Raw genomic sequence first — 19,256 nt, 5'->3', positions numbered from 1 at the left:
ACATTTCACATGGTCTGAGACTGCAAAGACGATCGTCTTGGCGGAATTGACCATCCCATGGGAAGAACGATCAGAAGCGATATATGAATTTAAGGTGGAGAAGTACCAGGAACTGTTAGAGAACTAAGATAAAAATCTTGCCACTTCCAAGAAGTAGGATGCAGAGGATCTGCTGCAGTCTACCTGAAAGATGTTCCGTGAAACAGGAATCAGAGGAAGAATGATGGAAAACATCAGTGCAGATACTGAGCAAGTCTTATGTTACATGTTTAGGCTTAAATAAACAGTAACAAAAGAAAAAGTAAATACAACAAGCTTTTAAAAATTTAACAAGTAATTTATTTCCCTGGAAAAACTCTGTAAAAATGAAAAAATAAGGACTTATGGCTTTAATAATCAAATCCAAAAATAACCCAACAATAATCCACGAATCAAAGTTTAGAAGTCCTAATAATGAAATGTTCTAATGAATTCAAGTTCAAGTCCCAATGAAATATTCAAGATGGAAGGCAATGACGTATACTGTATCCTTTGTGGTGTTGTAATGCCTACAATTGTGTGTTATTCACAAACAATAATCCGGTGTTTGAATTTCCCAATAAAATTTAATGAAATGTCTTTGTCCAAAAATTCTGTATGAGCACTAAAAAAAAATTCCAGGAAAAAGAATTATCCTTTGGAATCCAAATAATTCCAATAAACATTAAAATGTAATTCCCCAAACTGGTCACAAACAAATGAACACATCTAGTGTTTTAAGCCCCAACTGAGAAAAATCTCCATAAACAATGATCATACAGTAACTCAAAATGCAAAAAAATTCCCGGATGAGGGTCAACTTTCCAGAATCTTCGAGAAGTATTTATGTCTAAAGCACGTAGTCCCAGTATGACCTTGATGAAAAGCAATCATTTTACTCCAAGAATAAGATAAAAAATAAAAAGTTGTTTACTTGTCTCAGTTATTTCTGAAATCAAGGACTGGAACTAGGTCAGCTTTAGATGTCTACAACTGAAGAGTCATGGTCAAACTATTTTCTGAAAAAATACTGACTTCCTGGTAAACAAAACTACATTTTTTTCACATGTAATGAAATTAAAAATAAAAAGGTTTTAAAACTTACAAACAAATAAATTAAATAACTTAAATCAAATATACGTAACAGCAAGGCAGCAGAGAAAGCATCCAGCTGGGTTTGGACAAGACATTCAGAAGTGAACTGGAAACCAACACCAATGGACAGAATTTGGCCCTTTTAAAAACCTGACTTCTGTTTATGCTGGCTAATAAAATACATCTTGCAAATATCACACTCCAACATCAAAAAGACACTGCTTCTGTAAAGTCTTGCTTTTAATTATTAAAAAAATGGTCAATTTTTTTAAAATTATACCATCATACTCACAAAACTCAATACTGAAATAAAATAGAAATTTAAACAATTTTCTCAACTGCTTATACGATATACAGGTTGTGCTGTTTTGTTAAAGTATTTAAAGAAAACAACATACAGATCTGTTTCCTCCAACAGCGGCAATTTGTTTACTGTTGGGTGACCATTTGCAGCTGAACACGAAGGCACTGCAAGGCATGAATTTCAGCGTTTTGAACATATTGCCATCTCGGTTCAAATCCCAAAATTTAATTGTATAGTCGTTAGATGCTGATACCAGTATAAGACTCCCATCTGGAGCAAAACTCAAGTCTCGTACAACATTTTGGTGGTCAATTAGTTTGATCAAAAGTTCACCTGAAACATAAAAATATAGATACAGCCATAAGAAAACTTTTTGTGCACACTGACATAATGATACACACTTTCGAATACGGACATATTAGAGTGAAATCGGCCTTAGTTGACACATCCATATAAAGGACAGCAGTGCACATATGACACCATCTTATGAACCCTTTAATTTTACATACAAATTTTACTTGCATATACACACCTGTCCATTGACGACAAAATTATGTAGTCCCTCTGGGTATCCTTTATGGGCAGATTTCACATTATCAGGTAAGATAGTGTAGTATTCATTAGGTAAATTAAAACTAAAAATTACCAGACAATGAACGCACAAGATTTGCATGTGAAAACATACAATCTCATCTTTATTTCTTATTTCCTCCTCACAATACATATACTTATTTTGATCCCTACATTTTAGTGGGAATACTGTGATATCCTCCTTATGCCCATTGCCATTTCTACACAACAGCTGGACGGAAATTCATGAAACTTTGTCATAATGTAGCAGTTTATCAACTTTAAGAGAATGCCATCTTTGACTCCCATCCCATAGGTCCTGCAAGGTCATATGTACAAAAATAATCCAATGTACTGATATTTTAAAAAAATTCTTACCAAATATTTCATATTTGCAGTCACAGAAGGATGCATCAATCATTTATGTGATGGATTTCATATGATGACCCCTGGGACTATATCTTGAGAGGTGGTGACGGCAGGGGTGGGTAACTGGAAGGGGGAGTCAACAGAGGTCTCGATTATGCAATAATAAGTGCCAGAATTTGCAAATGCAAACCACAGCATTTGCTCTAGTTTTAATTTTTTTTCCTTCAGTTTCTTTTCAGGTTCTGTTGTTCTTCTTGTGAGTCTCAGCTGATGTACACATACACATAATTATTTTTTTCCATGCATGATACACCACTATTTTTCCATGCGGGCAACATACAATGCTGTGAAAATCTCTAGACTGAACCTGCCCCTTTTGCTCTGATAGACAAATAAAAGACAAAACTCTCCATTCATACACTGTTTAAGTGGTACTTCACAACAAAGTGTGTATGCAAGAATAAAGGTTACAAATCCTGGCTGGCAATCATAGTGGCCACACTTGATGTGATATCACTCCATACTGGCAATCACAGTGGCCACATTTGATGTGATATCACTCCAGTCTGGCAATCACAGTGGCCACACTTGATGTGATATCACTCCAGGCTGGCAATAGCAGTGTCCATACTTGATGCAAGGTCAACACCAATTTTAATTGGGACCAACTCATTATCATAATAAGTCTATTTCGGTGTAAACTTCAGGTTGATATGACCATTCTTTCACTTGCTGCAATAACATTATTTTCAAGATGGATGCCACTGTGGTCATACTAGATGTCATATCATCACCATTTTCATGAGGTCCTACTGGACATTGTATGAAGTATGTTGGTGAAAACACCCTATCAAAATGACTGTCCATACAGCAATAGTAGTGATTAAAAGATTTTCAAGATGACCATCATGAAACTGTAGACACTTCTTTCAGGCATTACATAGTCAAATGGACAGAAAAATGTGACTGGTTTTGCAGATTTTTTTCATATGAAGGAAGTTTTACTGCATTTCGAATGTGAATGTCTTCACAAAGAAGTCCTACCTGTATATGCAGACCATAGCTTTATCTGCCCAAGAGCCAATCCTGTAGCAAGAATAAGGTCCTTCTCAAATAGGAACAACCGCCTAAGACTGATGTCAACTGCTGAGGTTCCAGTTCCGAAAGCCAATGACCACACATAGTCTTTACAGTTGAGGATGAACCGGCGACGTTGGTAAGTTTTATTTTTCTCATTCTCAGAATCAGCACATTTCAGGTGAGATCTCAGTTGTGTGTTATTGAAAATTTCTAAATCATCCTGCTCAACAGTATGCGTTTCATCTTCCCGCCCTCTCAATCTGAAACAGGCAAAATAGGTTCAAAATGGGGGTCATTTCCTCATGTAAAGCTGCCCTTTTCCCTAAAAGAGCATAATTTATACATTGGTTCCTCACTATAAAGTACACCAATATAATACAGTCACTGATAAAAAATAAACAGGTAGGATATGAAACTCTACACACACACACACACACACACAGTAGAAACTGTCTTGAAAGACCACCTCTTCTGCCAGTAATAAAGGTCTCTTATGCCAAGTGTTAAGGTCATATCACTATAAAATAAACAAATTCCATGCATTGAGAATGTGGTATTTCAAGAGAGGTTACAAACAGTTCAAAACAAGAACCAGCAAAATCCAATCTGAATACAGTGTCAAACAAGAACTTGCTAAGAAATCTGCTTTTAGCATGGTATAATGGTCAAATTTCATGACTGCAAATTTCAAGTGAACTTCCTTTACAGTACACACATTTTTTAAAAAAAAGTGAAAATGTACATGAATTTTTGTTCTGTGAAAAATTTCCTTGATCCAAGTGAAAACAAATACAAGAACATGTTGTATCCCATTTAATATACGTTAATAAAAACATCTTTGACACAAAAGGGTGATACAGAAACATTAACTTGGTTATTACAGTATATAAATATATATATATATATATATATATATATATATATATATATATATATTGCAGAACATGATGAATTTACTGAACTGATAAAATTTAATCCTACAACACAGTCCTTGAATTTACTGTGTTTAATGTACTTACATGCAATTATTATCTCTGTCCCATGGCAATAACTGGACGATATGATTCCCACATGACCAGGCAAAATACGAACAATCAGGTGCCCAGGCAACACACCATGTTTCCTTTTGGGCTTCAGGGAAATGGTTCAAAGCCTTAAGTTCATCACACTTAATCGCAGGAGCTACAAAAATATGAAAATCTGGCTATCGACTGTCTCAAACAACATTCAACTTTCTGACACCATGACTAATGAGGATGTTTAATGTGAAGCAATAAGCAGAGATGTAATAATTTAATAAACTGGGTATTTTACTTACAGTCTGGTTGTGCTTCTTGGAATTTAATGGAGTATTTATGAACATTAGAAAACAAAACAAACAATACCAAATGGAATCATCAAAATATTAATTTTGCCTTTTTTAATGCATAAAACAGATTTGTAACCATGGAGACTCTGAGTATAATTGTATGCTTGAGTGAGTGTTCCTAGCCATTAAGCACTAATTTCAAACATGCATGAAATATCCGGAACTTGTCCTCACAGCACAGTTTATATTAATAGAATAGAGGGGACCTGGGTGCCCAAGTGGTCTAAAGCACCTGTCTTTTCCAATCACTGCCATTTCACCTCTCCCCTCGTGGGTTAGAGTCTTGGACTTAACCAATGTGGGTATGTGAGAAAACTGCCAGTAGTTTCCTGTGGGTTGGTGGTTCTTGCCAAGTTTTCACAAGTTTTCCTCCATCAGTCATACTGGCCGCCATGTATAGCCTATCTTGCACATAGAAATGGCATTAAAACTAAAACAACAACATTAATCAAAAAGACAACACAAAAACATGGACTGTTCATATGGCAGGAATAAAGTACTGACAGTTTTGGATTAAATGCTTGAAATTAAATTGTTTTGCATAATTTTAATACATTAAGAAAACCTCTTTCTGCATCTTTTGTCAATTTGTTTGGGTAAAATATGTAAAGATGCTTCTTAGCTGGGGCTTTGACTGCTTCATATTCTTGCATATTTTATCAATGACACTCTAAAAATGGATCTAATTTCAATACGATTGTATTAATTTCTTTTTTGACATACATTTTTCATTAATTATGTTTTGGGGTGTATCATTCAATTCTTAAAATCAGGGTTAGTAGCATATTTCTTGTAAGGTTTTCAAGGTGCATTCTTACATTAATTTTAAAGAATACATCAATGAAACTATATGTAAACACAATAGTTACTATTACTTCATACAAGGAAAATTTCTTGCAAATGTATTTCATTTAAAAAAAACATTAAGTCAAGATTATGATCATTGATATCATTCCTATTAATACTAAATAAACATCTTACATCTGGGTATTAGAATAATGTAAATTCACTGAACTATGTTCATTTTACTCTGTCTACACTAAACTATGTACAATGTCCAAAATATTTTGGAGTGAATTTTTCAGTTCTTGTAGCTTGTCATCATGCTGTTTTTCAAGAGCTCTTTAAGTTCAGCTATATTGTCCTTAACACTTTTCCTCAAACTATCTGATGTCATGATAAAGGAAATTTTCCTATGGGTCTATGCTTTCAATGCATAGTCATCAGCAGCAGCTGTCACTGTCTCAATGTCTTTTTTCAGTACCTGCCTTTCTTCTTCACTTACCACCACACAACAAAAAGAGTAACAAAGATATTTGTTTTTTTTTTGTATTATCATTTATTTAAAAACGGCATATGGCTATTTTAAACCATTTCATATTAGATATACATGTATTAATATTCTCTCAGCATAGCTGATATCTATATTTTTAGATTCATCGTGTTCATTGCACTTATTGTCTGTCCTATTTCCACTCAATCAAAATATGGAACTGGATCAAACTAATTTCACAATTACAACTATATATAGCTACTATTTTAAAACTTGAACCTCTGTGTTCACATACTTCTTTCTTCAAAAACGATTTCATTTTCAAGACTTCTAGTTTTTTTTTAATATTAGCCACCATTACGAGAGCTTGGTGTTTTTTCCAGCTGCATGTGACTATAGAGCACTCTCTCCCACTGCATGCAAATCAACATCCTTCTGGCATAATTGGAATTTTGCAAAGCTCTCTAAGAAAGATCTCATAATCCAAGCTTCATATTTTTCTTGTCTAGCCAGCGAGGTTGGAATCGGCAGCCAGCCATTTCAAAGCATACAAATGATTCAAATCTAAACCACAGCTACAATCGGGCTTTGTACAATTCGAAATTAAAATTATGACTTTGCAGTGGACAGTTGCGGAAAGTCCCTTCCGGCATAAACTTAGCAAGAGGTCTTTTTATTCCTTTTTAATTAAATCTGTAAAATGAAAACTGTTTATTCATTCCTTGCAGTTTCAAGAAAATCAAAGCTTTTCCAGGTGCCCAGAAAATATTTTGAATTTTCAAGATGTTTTCAAGGCCTTGAGGTACAAATTCAATTTTCAAGGCTTTTCTAGGTTTTCAAGGTTCCCTACGGACCCTGTAAAATGTTATACTAATTATCTGAGGCACCTACAGTTTACAAGTCTTCAACAAGTCTTTAACAATGATTTAGCAGGGATTAATTCACTGTTCGGTTTTGAAATCAAACTTTTTTTAAACTGAGTGGTAGGAGGCTTGAGAAGTAGGGTAATCTATTTCAAGCTGGAGTATTCTTTTCAAGCCGAGCCAGTGTGAATTAACTTATGGCGGAGTTTTTAATCTTATTTTATGGTGTCTTTCAAATTCTTTTTTGTCATTGTTGACCATAATTTATGCATGGGCCAGAAAATTCCTATACACCACTCCCTCGACAACTCGCACACATCGGGGTCCAGAAACATCAACCGCACTATAAGTGAGGCGCGAGTTATCGAGGGACCTATAAAATAAGCCCAAAACCAATAAAGTGATCGATGACATAAAGGAAAATAAGGGGGGGGGGGGGTAGGCAGATTATAGTGTTGAATACTCACTTTATAATCGTGCTGAGATTAACTGTGAATAAATATCTCTTCATAACGGTGTACTTTATTTATTATTTCCTCATAGGGCAACATTAATTTCAGGATAAATTACAGTATATTGAGGCGATCATCTAAAACATTATTCCACGTGGTTTCCGTTCGCTTAACATGTGTAACCACTTCACACATTGTGTACTACGTTGCTAATTTTTATGTTGAATTGGATACATTCTAGTTTTATTGTTTGATCCAAATTAGACATTTTTTTATATACAAAAGATCTACTCTTTTCGAGAAACAGTGTTGATCAAACGATAGATAGACAGATTTGAATGCGATAGAAGTAAAATGGAAAACAAAAAAAATGGGTTAATCAGTACTAACATATTTAATTGGTCTACAAATTTAAAACAACGTAAATTAGAACAAGTTAATACTTGCCGTTCATGCCACGCTTGACAAAATTCAATTCACTTTTTAAAAAAATCAATTTTTTTGTGTGTGTTACTCCTTGGTTTCTCTGCCGCCAAGCAAAATCCCTCAGATTTCTCAACTGCATGAGCTTTACGTAGTCAACATTTTGGGTCTCCAGCTACCTTATGGCAATATCAAAATATTTGATTGCTTCCTCTGCAGAGGGGGGATGTGGTGCAACATCTGCGTCTGCATCACTTTTAACACTTGTGGTACTCCAGTTAGAATCGTCTTCTGCTGCAAATTTGTTCGTTATAGAATTAATTATTGTTTCATCTGACATGTATTCGGCTGTGGGGCAATCATTGTCAGCACAAATCCACTCCTCCATATCATCAACAGAAACTCCCATGTCAGGACCATCAGTGTGTACAAATTTCTCCTAAACAGCCTCGGCATTAATGACATCAGTTTCACTGAAACCTTCGAAGTCACTATCATTGTCGCTGTCTCTGTTACTGTTTTGCTTTACGTCAAAGGCAGCTCCAAGACCCTTAATCCAGCACCCCAGGTCTCTTGCAATCGATTTTTTTTTAATGCAACAAACACTTCTCCAAGTTCTTGATCAAAACAAAGCCGGCATGTAATTAGGTTCTCACAGAAGTACTCACGGGTTTCGATGTGACGGTTGATTGACTCTTTATATGTTTTCAATGAACAGAATATGTTGTGATTATAATGTTTACACCGAAACGGAATTAAAGGATTAGAATGTGACTTTCTCACAGGAAGACGTTTAATTGGTGTTTATTTCATTCTCTGTTGCCACCTGTTAGCATTTACCAGAAGTTTTCATTGATCGCTATTTCACCAAACTGTTTATTTACAGTATACTGACAACTATTTATCATAAAAACTTACATAATATATGATATCTTGAAACAGAGGTCTCGCTCGGATTTTAAAACTGGGTCTTTCTGCCTCTGAATTCAATCACTAAATATCAGTACAATTTCTCACCCGGCCGCCAATCAAAGCCTTTGAACTAGCCGCCTAGCTATTGCATCATGTTCTTTTTTTTATGTACTCTTATAAAATGGCAACATGTATGTACATCAAAGAGTCTTTCAGTCAATGAATTCTGTCATTGTAAATATCAGCACAGTTAAATTATCAACACATTTTCCCCCAAAGCAGGTGGCTGAAACAGGACCGGCAAATCTTTGAATTTTCCCGTGCACCTATTACATGCATACGGAGGACTCCCGCCTCAGTGATTTTCTGTGTCCCATATCAAAAATTGGCATCCAAATACGCATAATTAAGCGTTTTCGAGATCTCTGAAATTAATTCTTATTTAGAACTTGCAAATTTCAAAATATGGATTATATTTTTATGGGCATTAATCACCATTTTTGATGATAAAACGAGCAATGTATCAAGGTTTAATTATCAATTCTTATCGTAATTTTTGATGTTCAGCATATTTTAAAGATAATTTAAATACATTCTCTCTGGAAAAAATCGGGAGCCAAGACAGACACCACGTTATAAGCGGGATCGTGAGTTATCCGGGCGCTAGTTATCGAGGGAGCGGTGTATAGTGAAATATCTCTACATATTGAATTACCTCTCAAAACAATGCCAAATACAATTAGTCTAACTCGAGGCTTTTCATATAATGCAACAATGCAGTACGGTTTCCTGGTGGCTGTCAAAACATGCCAGACAAAATCTAGTCTTGTACAGTGTGCCACAAAACAGAATGATACAAAAGAGCAATCACATTCTTTTTTACACTGGCAGATAATTTACCTAATTTATTGTGGCACTGACTTGCTATCACAGATGACTGATGTAGATTTGTTCAAACTGAGGCTTATAAAGACACTTTTAGTACCAATCTTTCATGCATTTTGCAAAGCAGACTATTTCATGATGCAATAACTTCATTTAAAATAATGAACAATGTTTTTGCTCTTGGCTAATGTGCATGTCAGGGGAACAAAATCTGAAAACATGGACACAATGAGAATTGTTTTGAAGATTATTTATAATTCTTTAAAAACAAATAATATGACATACAGAATTAGAATAGTCATGGCAGACACGTAATGAGACTGCTCCTGCAAATCTTATCCTTTACACATCAAATGAATGTTATACATATCTGAAATGATATAAATATCTAACGAATGTTATACATATCTGAAATGATATACATATCTAAAGAATGTTATACAAATCTAATGTTATACATATCTAATAAAATGTTATACATATCGAATAAATGTCGCACATAACACACAATCTAGATAGAATGGAATTTCCTGGAATTTCTTATTGGAACTGAGACACTTCATGGTCTCATAAACTGTGCACATATTTGTTCACATAAAATAATTCATGTACTAATTTGGTTCTGCACCTGACTGTAGTCTACACCTTTTAAACCAATTGAAACTGCTGTAGCAAAAGCTTTACATCTTTACTGACATGTGACATTTAGTTTTGCATTGGTACGTCAATGTGTCACTTTGGTCAGTCAGCTGTCCTTTCTTATTTGGATTTGTGAAACATTAGTACTAAAGTGGCTGAAATATGGTCCCAAATATACTTGATACCTTGACATGGAACAATATGAAGAAAAAAAATCATCTGTGCTGAAAATGAAAGAACATAACGATAATTTCGGATAACTGATGAGGTATGAAGAAAATGGATATAATAAATGAATGACAAAATATAGATATAATAAATTATTGAAAATACTATATTTAAATATGTAAAATATGTACGAAATCGTGAAAAAATATAGAAATGCTAAATTCATACCTATATTTTCTGGATCAACTGCCTGAAAGCTTTTGGGTTCCTGTGTATCGCGTGTCATTAAGCCGTTCGTCTTCAAAGGAATCACACTGCAACAGAATTAAAGTACACTGTAAGTATCATTTTCTACAAGATATAACAGAAAGCTTAGTCTGGGATACTTGACGTTGAACTCGGTTACATTAAGTTCAAACGCTACTTTGAGTTTCTCTGTATAACTGCCAACAACTTTGTTTGATGAAATCTGTGTATCCAGGAGATCTGAGAAGCATAACCACAAAAATTATAATGTGGGAATCAATAAGGAGCTGACCTGCCTAAGTACAGTCAACCTTTTAAACTGGATAATAATCAAGCCAAGGAAACTTCCTATTGAAAGAAAAGAAAATCACATTTTCTTGATCTTAGGCCTAGCAATGCCAAACCCGAAAGTGGAATACCTCTAGCACGAATTTGAGAGAACAAAAAACAAACAAAACCCACAAAAAGTTATATAGCATAAACCATTTTGTCTACGGTGACATGGATGGGAAGATATGATTACTGCTGTAACTAAAACCACATGAAAGTAATTTTTTTATGGCATTAATCTAGCAATTCAACAACTACTGAGTTAGCCACACCGTATATGAGCCTTGAGACACAGTTCAAGTCTACAACTAGTGGCTCCCACAGAATTATTGGGGAGGGGAAAAAATGTAGTGGTCAGCTATCAGTTTTTACTGTTGTAGGCCACAACATGTTTAGAGGTGAAATTGCCCATGTGTGGTCACCCATGTCGACCACCAATGACCCACAAACACATGGGCTCGTATTGTACCGTGTGGAACACAACATAGATCAACTGGGCTGGAGTGTATTCCATCTGCAGATACAACTCGTGTCCTGCTGACTAAGTACGATTGAACCACAGTAAGGCTGTATCATGAATGCCAAATACATGCTGGAGACGGTGAAGTAATATATCATGGTCTATTGTGTCAAATGCTGCAGACAAATAAGGAGGGTGAGGACTGTAATCTTTCCGCTATCCAACGCAGAGAGAACGTCATTAACTACTTTTAGAAGAGTAGTTTCAGTACTGTGGCAAGGGCGATATGCAGATTGTACATTGCTAAAAAGACTGTTTGAATTTAGATGAGATACAAGCTGGGATAGAACAACCTTTTCTAAGATTTTTTATATGAATGGGAGATTAGAAACTGGGCAGTAGTTCTTTAAATTGTTATGGTCTAGTGTTGGTTTCTTCAGCAGAGGCTTTACAATGGCAGTTTTGAAAAATGATGGGAATTCCCCGGATGAGAGAGAGGTATTAATAACATCTGTTAGTGAAGGCAAGCAGCAGTGATGTTGGAACTGGATCAATTAACATTATTAGTAGTAGTTGTCAACACATACGCCGCAGACATGCCAGCCTTGAAGAGTCCTTCTCAGTAAGGCAGTTGGGTTTTTTTCCATATGAGTGACCAGTTTTCAGTAAGGTGTCAGAAAATATCAATAACTGCTATTGTAAAGCTGGAAAACGTAATTAAAAGTTCGACACATTGACGATAAATATGTTCAACTGACAAATTTGTAAAGTACGCGTAGTCTTTATTTACCACTAGTACAGTTCCACAAACTCTAGTTCGAAACCCTATGTAGCTCAATGTCTTGTTGCCATCTCTCAACTTGACATAATTCTTGGAAATTCTTTTCCATTCCACATGACAACGGCAATCATATCTCTCGCCACGAGACATACTCAAATTATGTCCAATAAACGTAATTGTGTCCTTTCCAGCTTTTATTCACAAGAATCTGAATACTCCTTTTAATTCTTCTGTGTTGATTATTAACACTTTTAAGAAACTTATATTCATTTTTCGTCTTAAACATGCATCGCAATCCGGACGCCATTTTTAAGAATGCTATAATCAGCAGTTTGATCATGCAGACGCTTTCTATGAACAAAAAGGTGCAGTTTAAAGCGCCTGGGGTGCTGCTGTATAGTTTGGTTCCCTGACTATTTCCACCAATATTAAGATGAAACCCGGATCCAAATAAAACACATATGAACCAAGTATCCTGGTTTTTCGGCAACGACAATTTTTCCGTAGTTTTTGTTTGTATGCGTAAGTCCGTATTTTAAGGGTAATTTTCGTAAGACTTACGGCAAAATCATAAGAGTTGGCAGGTCTGATCATACGTAAGCATCTACTTATAGTACCTATGTAACTTTACGCTCTTAATATTCCCAAAACGGCGCTTAGTCATGTAGGGAAAATCAAGCTAAAGATAATTTGTGCAACTTACAACCATGAATAAAAAATATAAAAAACTTGACAAAATCATGTGCCAAGAGTTTAAAAAAATATAGAGACACATAACAATGTAGTATTTTTGAAAAATTCGTTTTTCGTTGCAAACGTATGACTAATAGGTAAATTGTAAGGAACGATACAAACCCGTGCCCGCAAATGGCAAGGTCGCCTCCACCCACAGCTCAGCTTTACTTGCGTTACATAAATCAATTAATGTATTAAATGGAGTTCACTAATTAGGGAGACAATCACGTTTACAACAACAAAAATGACTACGTTTCAATGATCAACAGAACACAAAATTATCTTGCTGTATTTACATGTCGGTGAATATGGCCGTCAAAAGACACGAGGAAAGTGTTCTTGACCTCTACGAACTTTTCCCATCGTGTGCCAAAATGAACTACTATTAAACCTGTAGAATAAGAGCTCAGTGTGGAATCTAGATTGGAGTGTTCAATTGGTGTCTGGAGTGGAGCATGCAATCTGGGGTGTATTAATCTACACGAAATTGCAGTGTTTATTTGTTGTTATTTGCACATGGTTATGTCGTGACACAAAATATGCATGCAAATTATTCATATGAACACACGTCCAAGTACAATATTAAACTGGCATTAATGTTATATTACTCTGAGAATTTATACAATTATTCAAAATATTCATGGCATCTAAGTGTTTTGATAATATTTTAAACCTTACTCAACTTTATTGTCACTGATTTTCATTTATCGCTGGTGGAATAAGGCAAGGATGCCCTTGAAGATATTCTTGGCAATAGTATTAGACATGCTTTCACAACAGATACTGCGAAGAGTCCCTGATAACATTTTTGTTTGTGACGGGCAGGTCTTTCTTTCCTCTTGATCTTTTGTTGAGATTTTGAGCTACACTGACCATGTTATAATCATAGGCTCAGAAAAAAACAAAAACATGCAACTGACAACAAACACTAATTCCGTCTAGATTAATAAATCCCCGACTCCAGATTTCACTCCAATCTAACATTACACTCTAGATTTTACACTATGAATATGAAATGGGTGTACTTTGGTTACAAATATCTGGTGTGGACACATCCATGACAGTCCTGTACTCCTCTACCTTTTAAACCCAACCATTTGCCTTCTAATATATCATTAAAGCTCATCACCGAACAACCAAGTTTCATAAATCCGATATCCTGCCGGAATTGTGTTAAGTGTACACAACTCCAGGAATAGACACAACACTTGTTAGCACCAGCTGTATCAGAAGCCGGGATCATCTAAAAGGATTTTGTTTTTAAAAACCCAAAATAAAACATTAAAAAAATCAGGTGTTCCACCATCGTAGCTAAGTTATCAAAAGTACCGAAACTTCTGAAGTTTGGAGTTCACCTGGATAAATTATACAGGGAAACGTACTTGACATCTCGTAGTTCGTTTTCCTGATTTGAATAAATTTTCGCAGCATACTTAGAAACGGTGTACAATGGAATTTTGCAAGCTGTTTTATCTTTACAAATAGTGTTTTAAATCTTCCTTTCCTAAGGAGCCTATAAGAGGAAGTTTTATAGACATGACCAGCCTTGTTCGATATTTTATTAAAGTTGCCAACTTGAAAGTAAGTCAGTGTTTAACATTTATTATTGTTGTTTTAGGGTTTAACGCCATTTTTCAGCACAAGATAGGCTATACATGGCGGCCAGTATTAATGGTGGAGGAAGAACCCGGGAAATCCCCGGAAAGAACCACCGACCCTCGAGAAGCTACTGGCAAGCTCTCTCACATACCCACACTGGCCGAATCCGAGACTCGAACCCACGCAGACAGAGGTGAGATGGCAGTGATCCGTAACGGAGAGCGCTTTAGACCACTCGGCCACTCGGGGCCCCGTTTAACATTTAAATCACTTGCATACTACTTGGAGCGGGAAGGTATACAAGACCACGGATTGGACTTGTGGGCCCAAGTAACAATTCTCAGTAGGCTCCAAAAAATTAAAACTTTTAATACCGATCTTGATCCGGGGTGTGGATGGACGCATGTAGGGTCACGAACACGGGATGCGAGTGTGGATGGACGCATGGAGGGTCACGAACACGCGATGCGAAAGTAGACGTTTTATTAATGCAGACCTGACAAAATAATAAACAAAACTCATAATTCACAAGCTGTTACAAATCCCGGGCAAGAGCAATTTGAAGGCATATACAAATGCAGTCTCTATACAGTTCGTATGCTCATGTAACCAAGAAATACATGTTGGTCCTGTTAGATATTACCACGGAGGACAGAGTAGATTAGAAGATTTGGCTTAAAACATACGAAATGACAAGCCCACAATCACTAAGTCCAAAAATGGAGTGTGTGTGTTTTAAAATCCAGTCCTAGCTCTACAAAAACAACCATCACCACTTATAGACATGCGTGGTCGCAGGTAAAAGCTCAATTACTGAGCTAGAAATGATTACTAGTTACACTTTACTCACCTGTCAATTTGAGCCAATTTTAATCCTGAACCATGGATTACATCTACTGTTGCTTTTCTCTTTCTGTTCTTCTGTTATATATCCAATATCATTCACTATTATACAGTAATAGAATTATTTTGAACTGAATTTGCTTTTAAAATAATTTGTGACGGAGAAATACCAATAGTATGGCTTGCATAACGCCCTTGTCTGAATTATTTTGTAAACCTGATACGAATGGCATTCTGAATGTACGCACATTGTTTAGATATGTTGTAACAGTGAACAAATTGGATTCGAGCCAAAAATAAACTATACATGTCCTAATAAATAACCTACCCTATTCACACTGTTGAAAGGCAAATCAGATTTGGTATTAAGCATCTGTTAGTACAGCTTTTAGATGTGGATTTATAAAACCCGAAATAAATCCCTGCACGCCACCTATTCTTCAGGGTCATGGACAGGGTACGACAAATATAGGACAAAATTTCGGGGACCCACAACGGTCAGGGGGCCCATGACCCTTACAATTTGCAATTCATTGGGTCTAGAGAAATTTTCTTAGGGCCCCAAAATCCTGTCCTGTCTTCTACAACGGAAAATGTTTAGAAGAAATCCTTCCATCATGCCGAAGAAAAGTGTGTGTGTGTGTGTGTGTGTCTGTGTGTGTGTGTGTGATTAGCATTTTTAACGTAGCTTTAAAAAAAATTCAGTCATATTGCAGTGTGGCAATTTATAGTGATGTCTAGCTCTGGGGCAACATGCCGCAGACATGTAGCATGATGACCCACCCAGTCACACTATCCTGACACCAGGCCGAGCAGTCCTAACACTAACCTCTCAATGCTGAGCGCCTAGCAAGGCACCTGTTAGTACCATTTTTGTTAAGTCTTTGGTATGACTCGGCCGGGGTTTGAACGTACGACCTCCCGCTTCCGAGACGGACGCTCTAACCACTAGGCCAATAGAGCGGTCCCGAAGAAAAGGGATCACTTTTCTAAATATCTGAGGGATTTATCAACGATTCAATATTGTGCTTGTAAATACGGTGTGCAATTTTCGTACCAATTGTAATATTTTACGAACCATTTAGGAATCAGCGTGGCGAATCCCGCGTGCATACGTCATCGAACAGAGTTGGGTTGGTATGGTCATGCATCCGAACTACAAGTCATTATTTTTTCTTTTGTAAGTCTGAAATCACTTGTAATGTGTGGTGGACTGAGAGTATTACTTCGAATCCAGGACTATTAGGACTAGTGTAGCTGATTCAGTTTTCAAGTGCGTCTACAGTTTCTGCATATAAAAAAAAATGTGGCCTTGCACTTCCATTGTCGCGGTTCCAATAGAATCCTCTTCATGTAGATGATAACGCTTGGGATGTATATCACGTGCTAACTGACAGTTTATACGTTTCAGGAATCCAAGAACTGGCCCAGTTTTCTAACGTACTGTATTTAACAGTGACTGCAAACACTGCAGTCGACTAAATTCTTGTCCAAATGTTTTTTCCTTCTTCTTTCGTACGAGTTAAATGACAACAACTTGTTCATGTGTATCCTTACAAAAATGCCCTAGTGACAAAGACTTTTGTGCATCCATCGATATTTTTTCTTCTGAAGAGCTATATTTATATCACGCAGAAACGCGAGCATCTCGAATACATTTATGTCACGAGGTGGTGATGATGATGTGACCTCCCCACCCCTTATGATTTTTGGTTATCGTTATCTAGGTGCTGATCGCCCACGGTGTTATTGCCCGGATCGAGTAAACAATAAAATAAAATATGAAATTAATGGAAGATTAACAAATATCTGTGCAGAGATAAAACACGAACCCCCATCCCATGTAAAATATAACAGTTTAATCAAGTGCATAAACACAATTGAAATTGAACATGACATTTGAATGAGAAACTTTCTCTTAGAAATAGTTACAAAATTTATGAGAAATTCAATTAGCCAATATGTTACACCGCTAACACAAACTTCAAAATATAATCGAGTGACTGATTGAACTCTTATTGCATGCCATCATCACCAGGGACCTAGTGGCCTAGTGGTTAGAGCGTCCGCTTCGGATGCGGGAGGTCGTCGGTTCAATCCCCGTCTGGGTCATACCAAAGACTTACAAAAATGGCACACACACACACACACAAAGCATCACCAGGCTCCTTCCAGTCTTCCCAAATCACTTTTGGTGACAGGTCGGTGTTACCGTATTTCTTCAGGTCATCAACCGTCTTGGTGGTAGACTGCGCTCTTTTCACCGTGCAGTACGGTATGGAGCTATTATTTTACTTCAAGTTAAAATATAATACCCAGCCTAAATACGTGTCGGTTTGTTTTTCTTCGCCAGGGATCAAACAATATTCAAAACTCATTATACGTCAGATTTCGCCCATCGTAATTCAACAGAACTAAGCTATTGTCAGTACGTAACCTAATAAACACTCACAACCCTATTACTTATAAATTAAGCCATATTATATTTTAGATAAAGGCATGCAAACAATTCTGGACTCAGGAAGAATTTAAGCATGAATTTAAAAACGAAGAAATTCAACATATAATCACAAACTCATATCAATAAACATATTGTTATATGCAGAAGGGGTCTCTTTACCGAGCGAATAAAACACGTGTGAGTTCTGCTCAAAGTCCCTTGATATACCCTATTTCCAAGTACTTCTAGACAAAAGTGAGTTGTTGTCAACTGATAGCTATAAAAACGCGCCAAGACTATAAATAATTTTCCTTAATTAATCAATGACCACAAAATATCTCAACTTCACATCTGCATCACAACGTCACAATTGCATGGCAACCGAAAAACTTATTAGTTTTAGTTACGTAGCACCAGTACTTCGCACTTTGAAAATAGACATACAACTCAAAGCACCGAATACAGGGAACTATTTTCCTACTCTATCCCTGGGCCAGTCGAACCACAACTTTGAGCCTGAATTCACTGTATCACTCCACCATATTTACCTTCATGGTACATATAAAAGGATTCTCCAGATAATAGAACAACCCATTCTCCATTATTACACTGTACAAAATATTAATCTCTGTCACAAATATTTCACATGGAGATACACAACCAATCAACACCTTTAGATTTAACAAAAAACTATTTGGCTCCATGTCCACATATCAGGCTCTGACCTGAACAAAACTAGGGGCCGTCCATTTAGTACTTACTCATGGAGGGGGAGGAGGGGTTAACCCAAATGCATACACTTGCGGATGGGAATGGGGTCTACTGATAATGTACGTACGCACAGGAAACGGCGTGGGGTGGGGTGGTAAAACCGCAATAACAATTTTTCTAATTCGTAATCTGTTCGACTGGGTTCAGTCGGCGTTTGAATTTTAGCGGACATTAGACAAACTTTTTAAACTTACGCAGCTTATTTCTTTGATGCAGCCAGACATCCAACGTCAATGGACTATGTTTTTTTAAAACACGTTAATATTATTAATCCTTGATCGTTTCTGAGTGGATTAAATATAGTCCGTTCTATAGAATTGGGGGGGGGGGTGCATCAAGCGTACGTACGAGGGGGTGTGGGTGGTAAAAAAGTACGCTTGTGCACAGGGAGGGGTGGGGGTCAAGCTTTGCCAGATTTTTGCGTACGTACTAAATGGATGCCCCCCCCCCCCGAAACTAAACCATGCGATAATAAAATCTCACCAACACTGCACTCTGTGACGTTTGTCCCTAGAGACTGGCTAGTTACCCGGGCTGAGAAATATTTTTCCAAACCTACTCCCCATAATCAAACAACTACTCAGGAAATTCTAATACATCTACAAAATGGAGACGTAAATACAAACGGCGC

The 19,256-nt window shown here is 36.5% G+C and overlaps 1 protein-coding gene across 2 annotated transcripts in view; it reads right to left on the bottom strand.

The window, feature by feature from the left end:
• Positions 1-19,256, bottom strand: part of LOC149777601 (WD repeat and SOCS box-containing protein 1-like) — a 58,923-nt gene that overhangs the window by 25,843 nt on the left and 13,824 nt on the right. The window contains exons 1-5 of one of the 2 annotated variants that reach the window (XM_089942245.1): positions 15,422-15,636; positions 10,649-10,734; positions 4,456-4,618; positions 3,401-3,696; positions 1,512-1,750 (exon numbers count right to left, since the gene is read on the bottom strand). In XM_089942245.1, coding sequence (XP_089798371.1) covers positions 1,512-1,750; positions 3,401-3,696; positions 4,456-4,618; positions 10,649-10,706 — 756 coding nt within the window. In that variant the 5' untranslated portion in view covers positions 10,707-10,734; positions 15,422-15,636. Of the gene's footprint in view, positions 1-1,511; positions 1,751-3,400; positions 3,697-4,455; positions 4,619-10,648; positions 10,735-15,421; positions 15,637-19,256 lie in introns of those variants that run through there. The other variant, XM_089942246.1, reaches the window with a different exon arrangement.

This window comes from Sinohyriopsis cumingii, chromosome 18, assembly GCF_028554795.1.
Source record: "Sinohyriopsis cumingii isolate HCF-2022 chromosome 18, ASM2855479v2, whole genome shotgun sequence".
Lineage (NCBI taxonomy): Eukaryota > Metazoa > Mollusca > Bivalvia > Unionida > Unionidae > Sinohyriopsis > Sinohyriopsis cumingii.
Note: the sequence above shows the minus strand (reverse complement) of the source record. Positions and strands in the feature narration are given on the sequence as shown.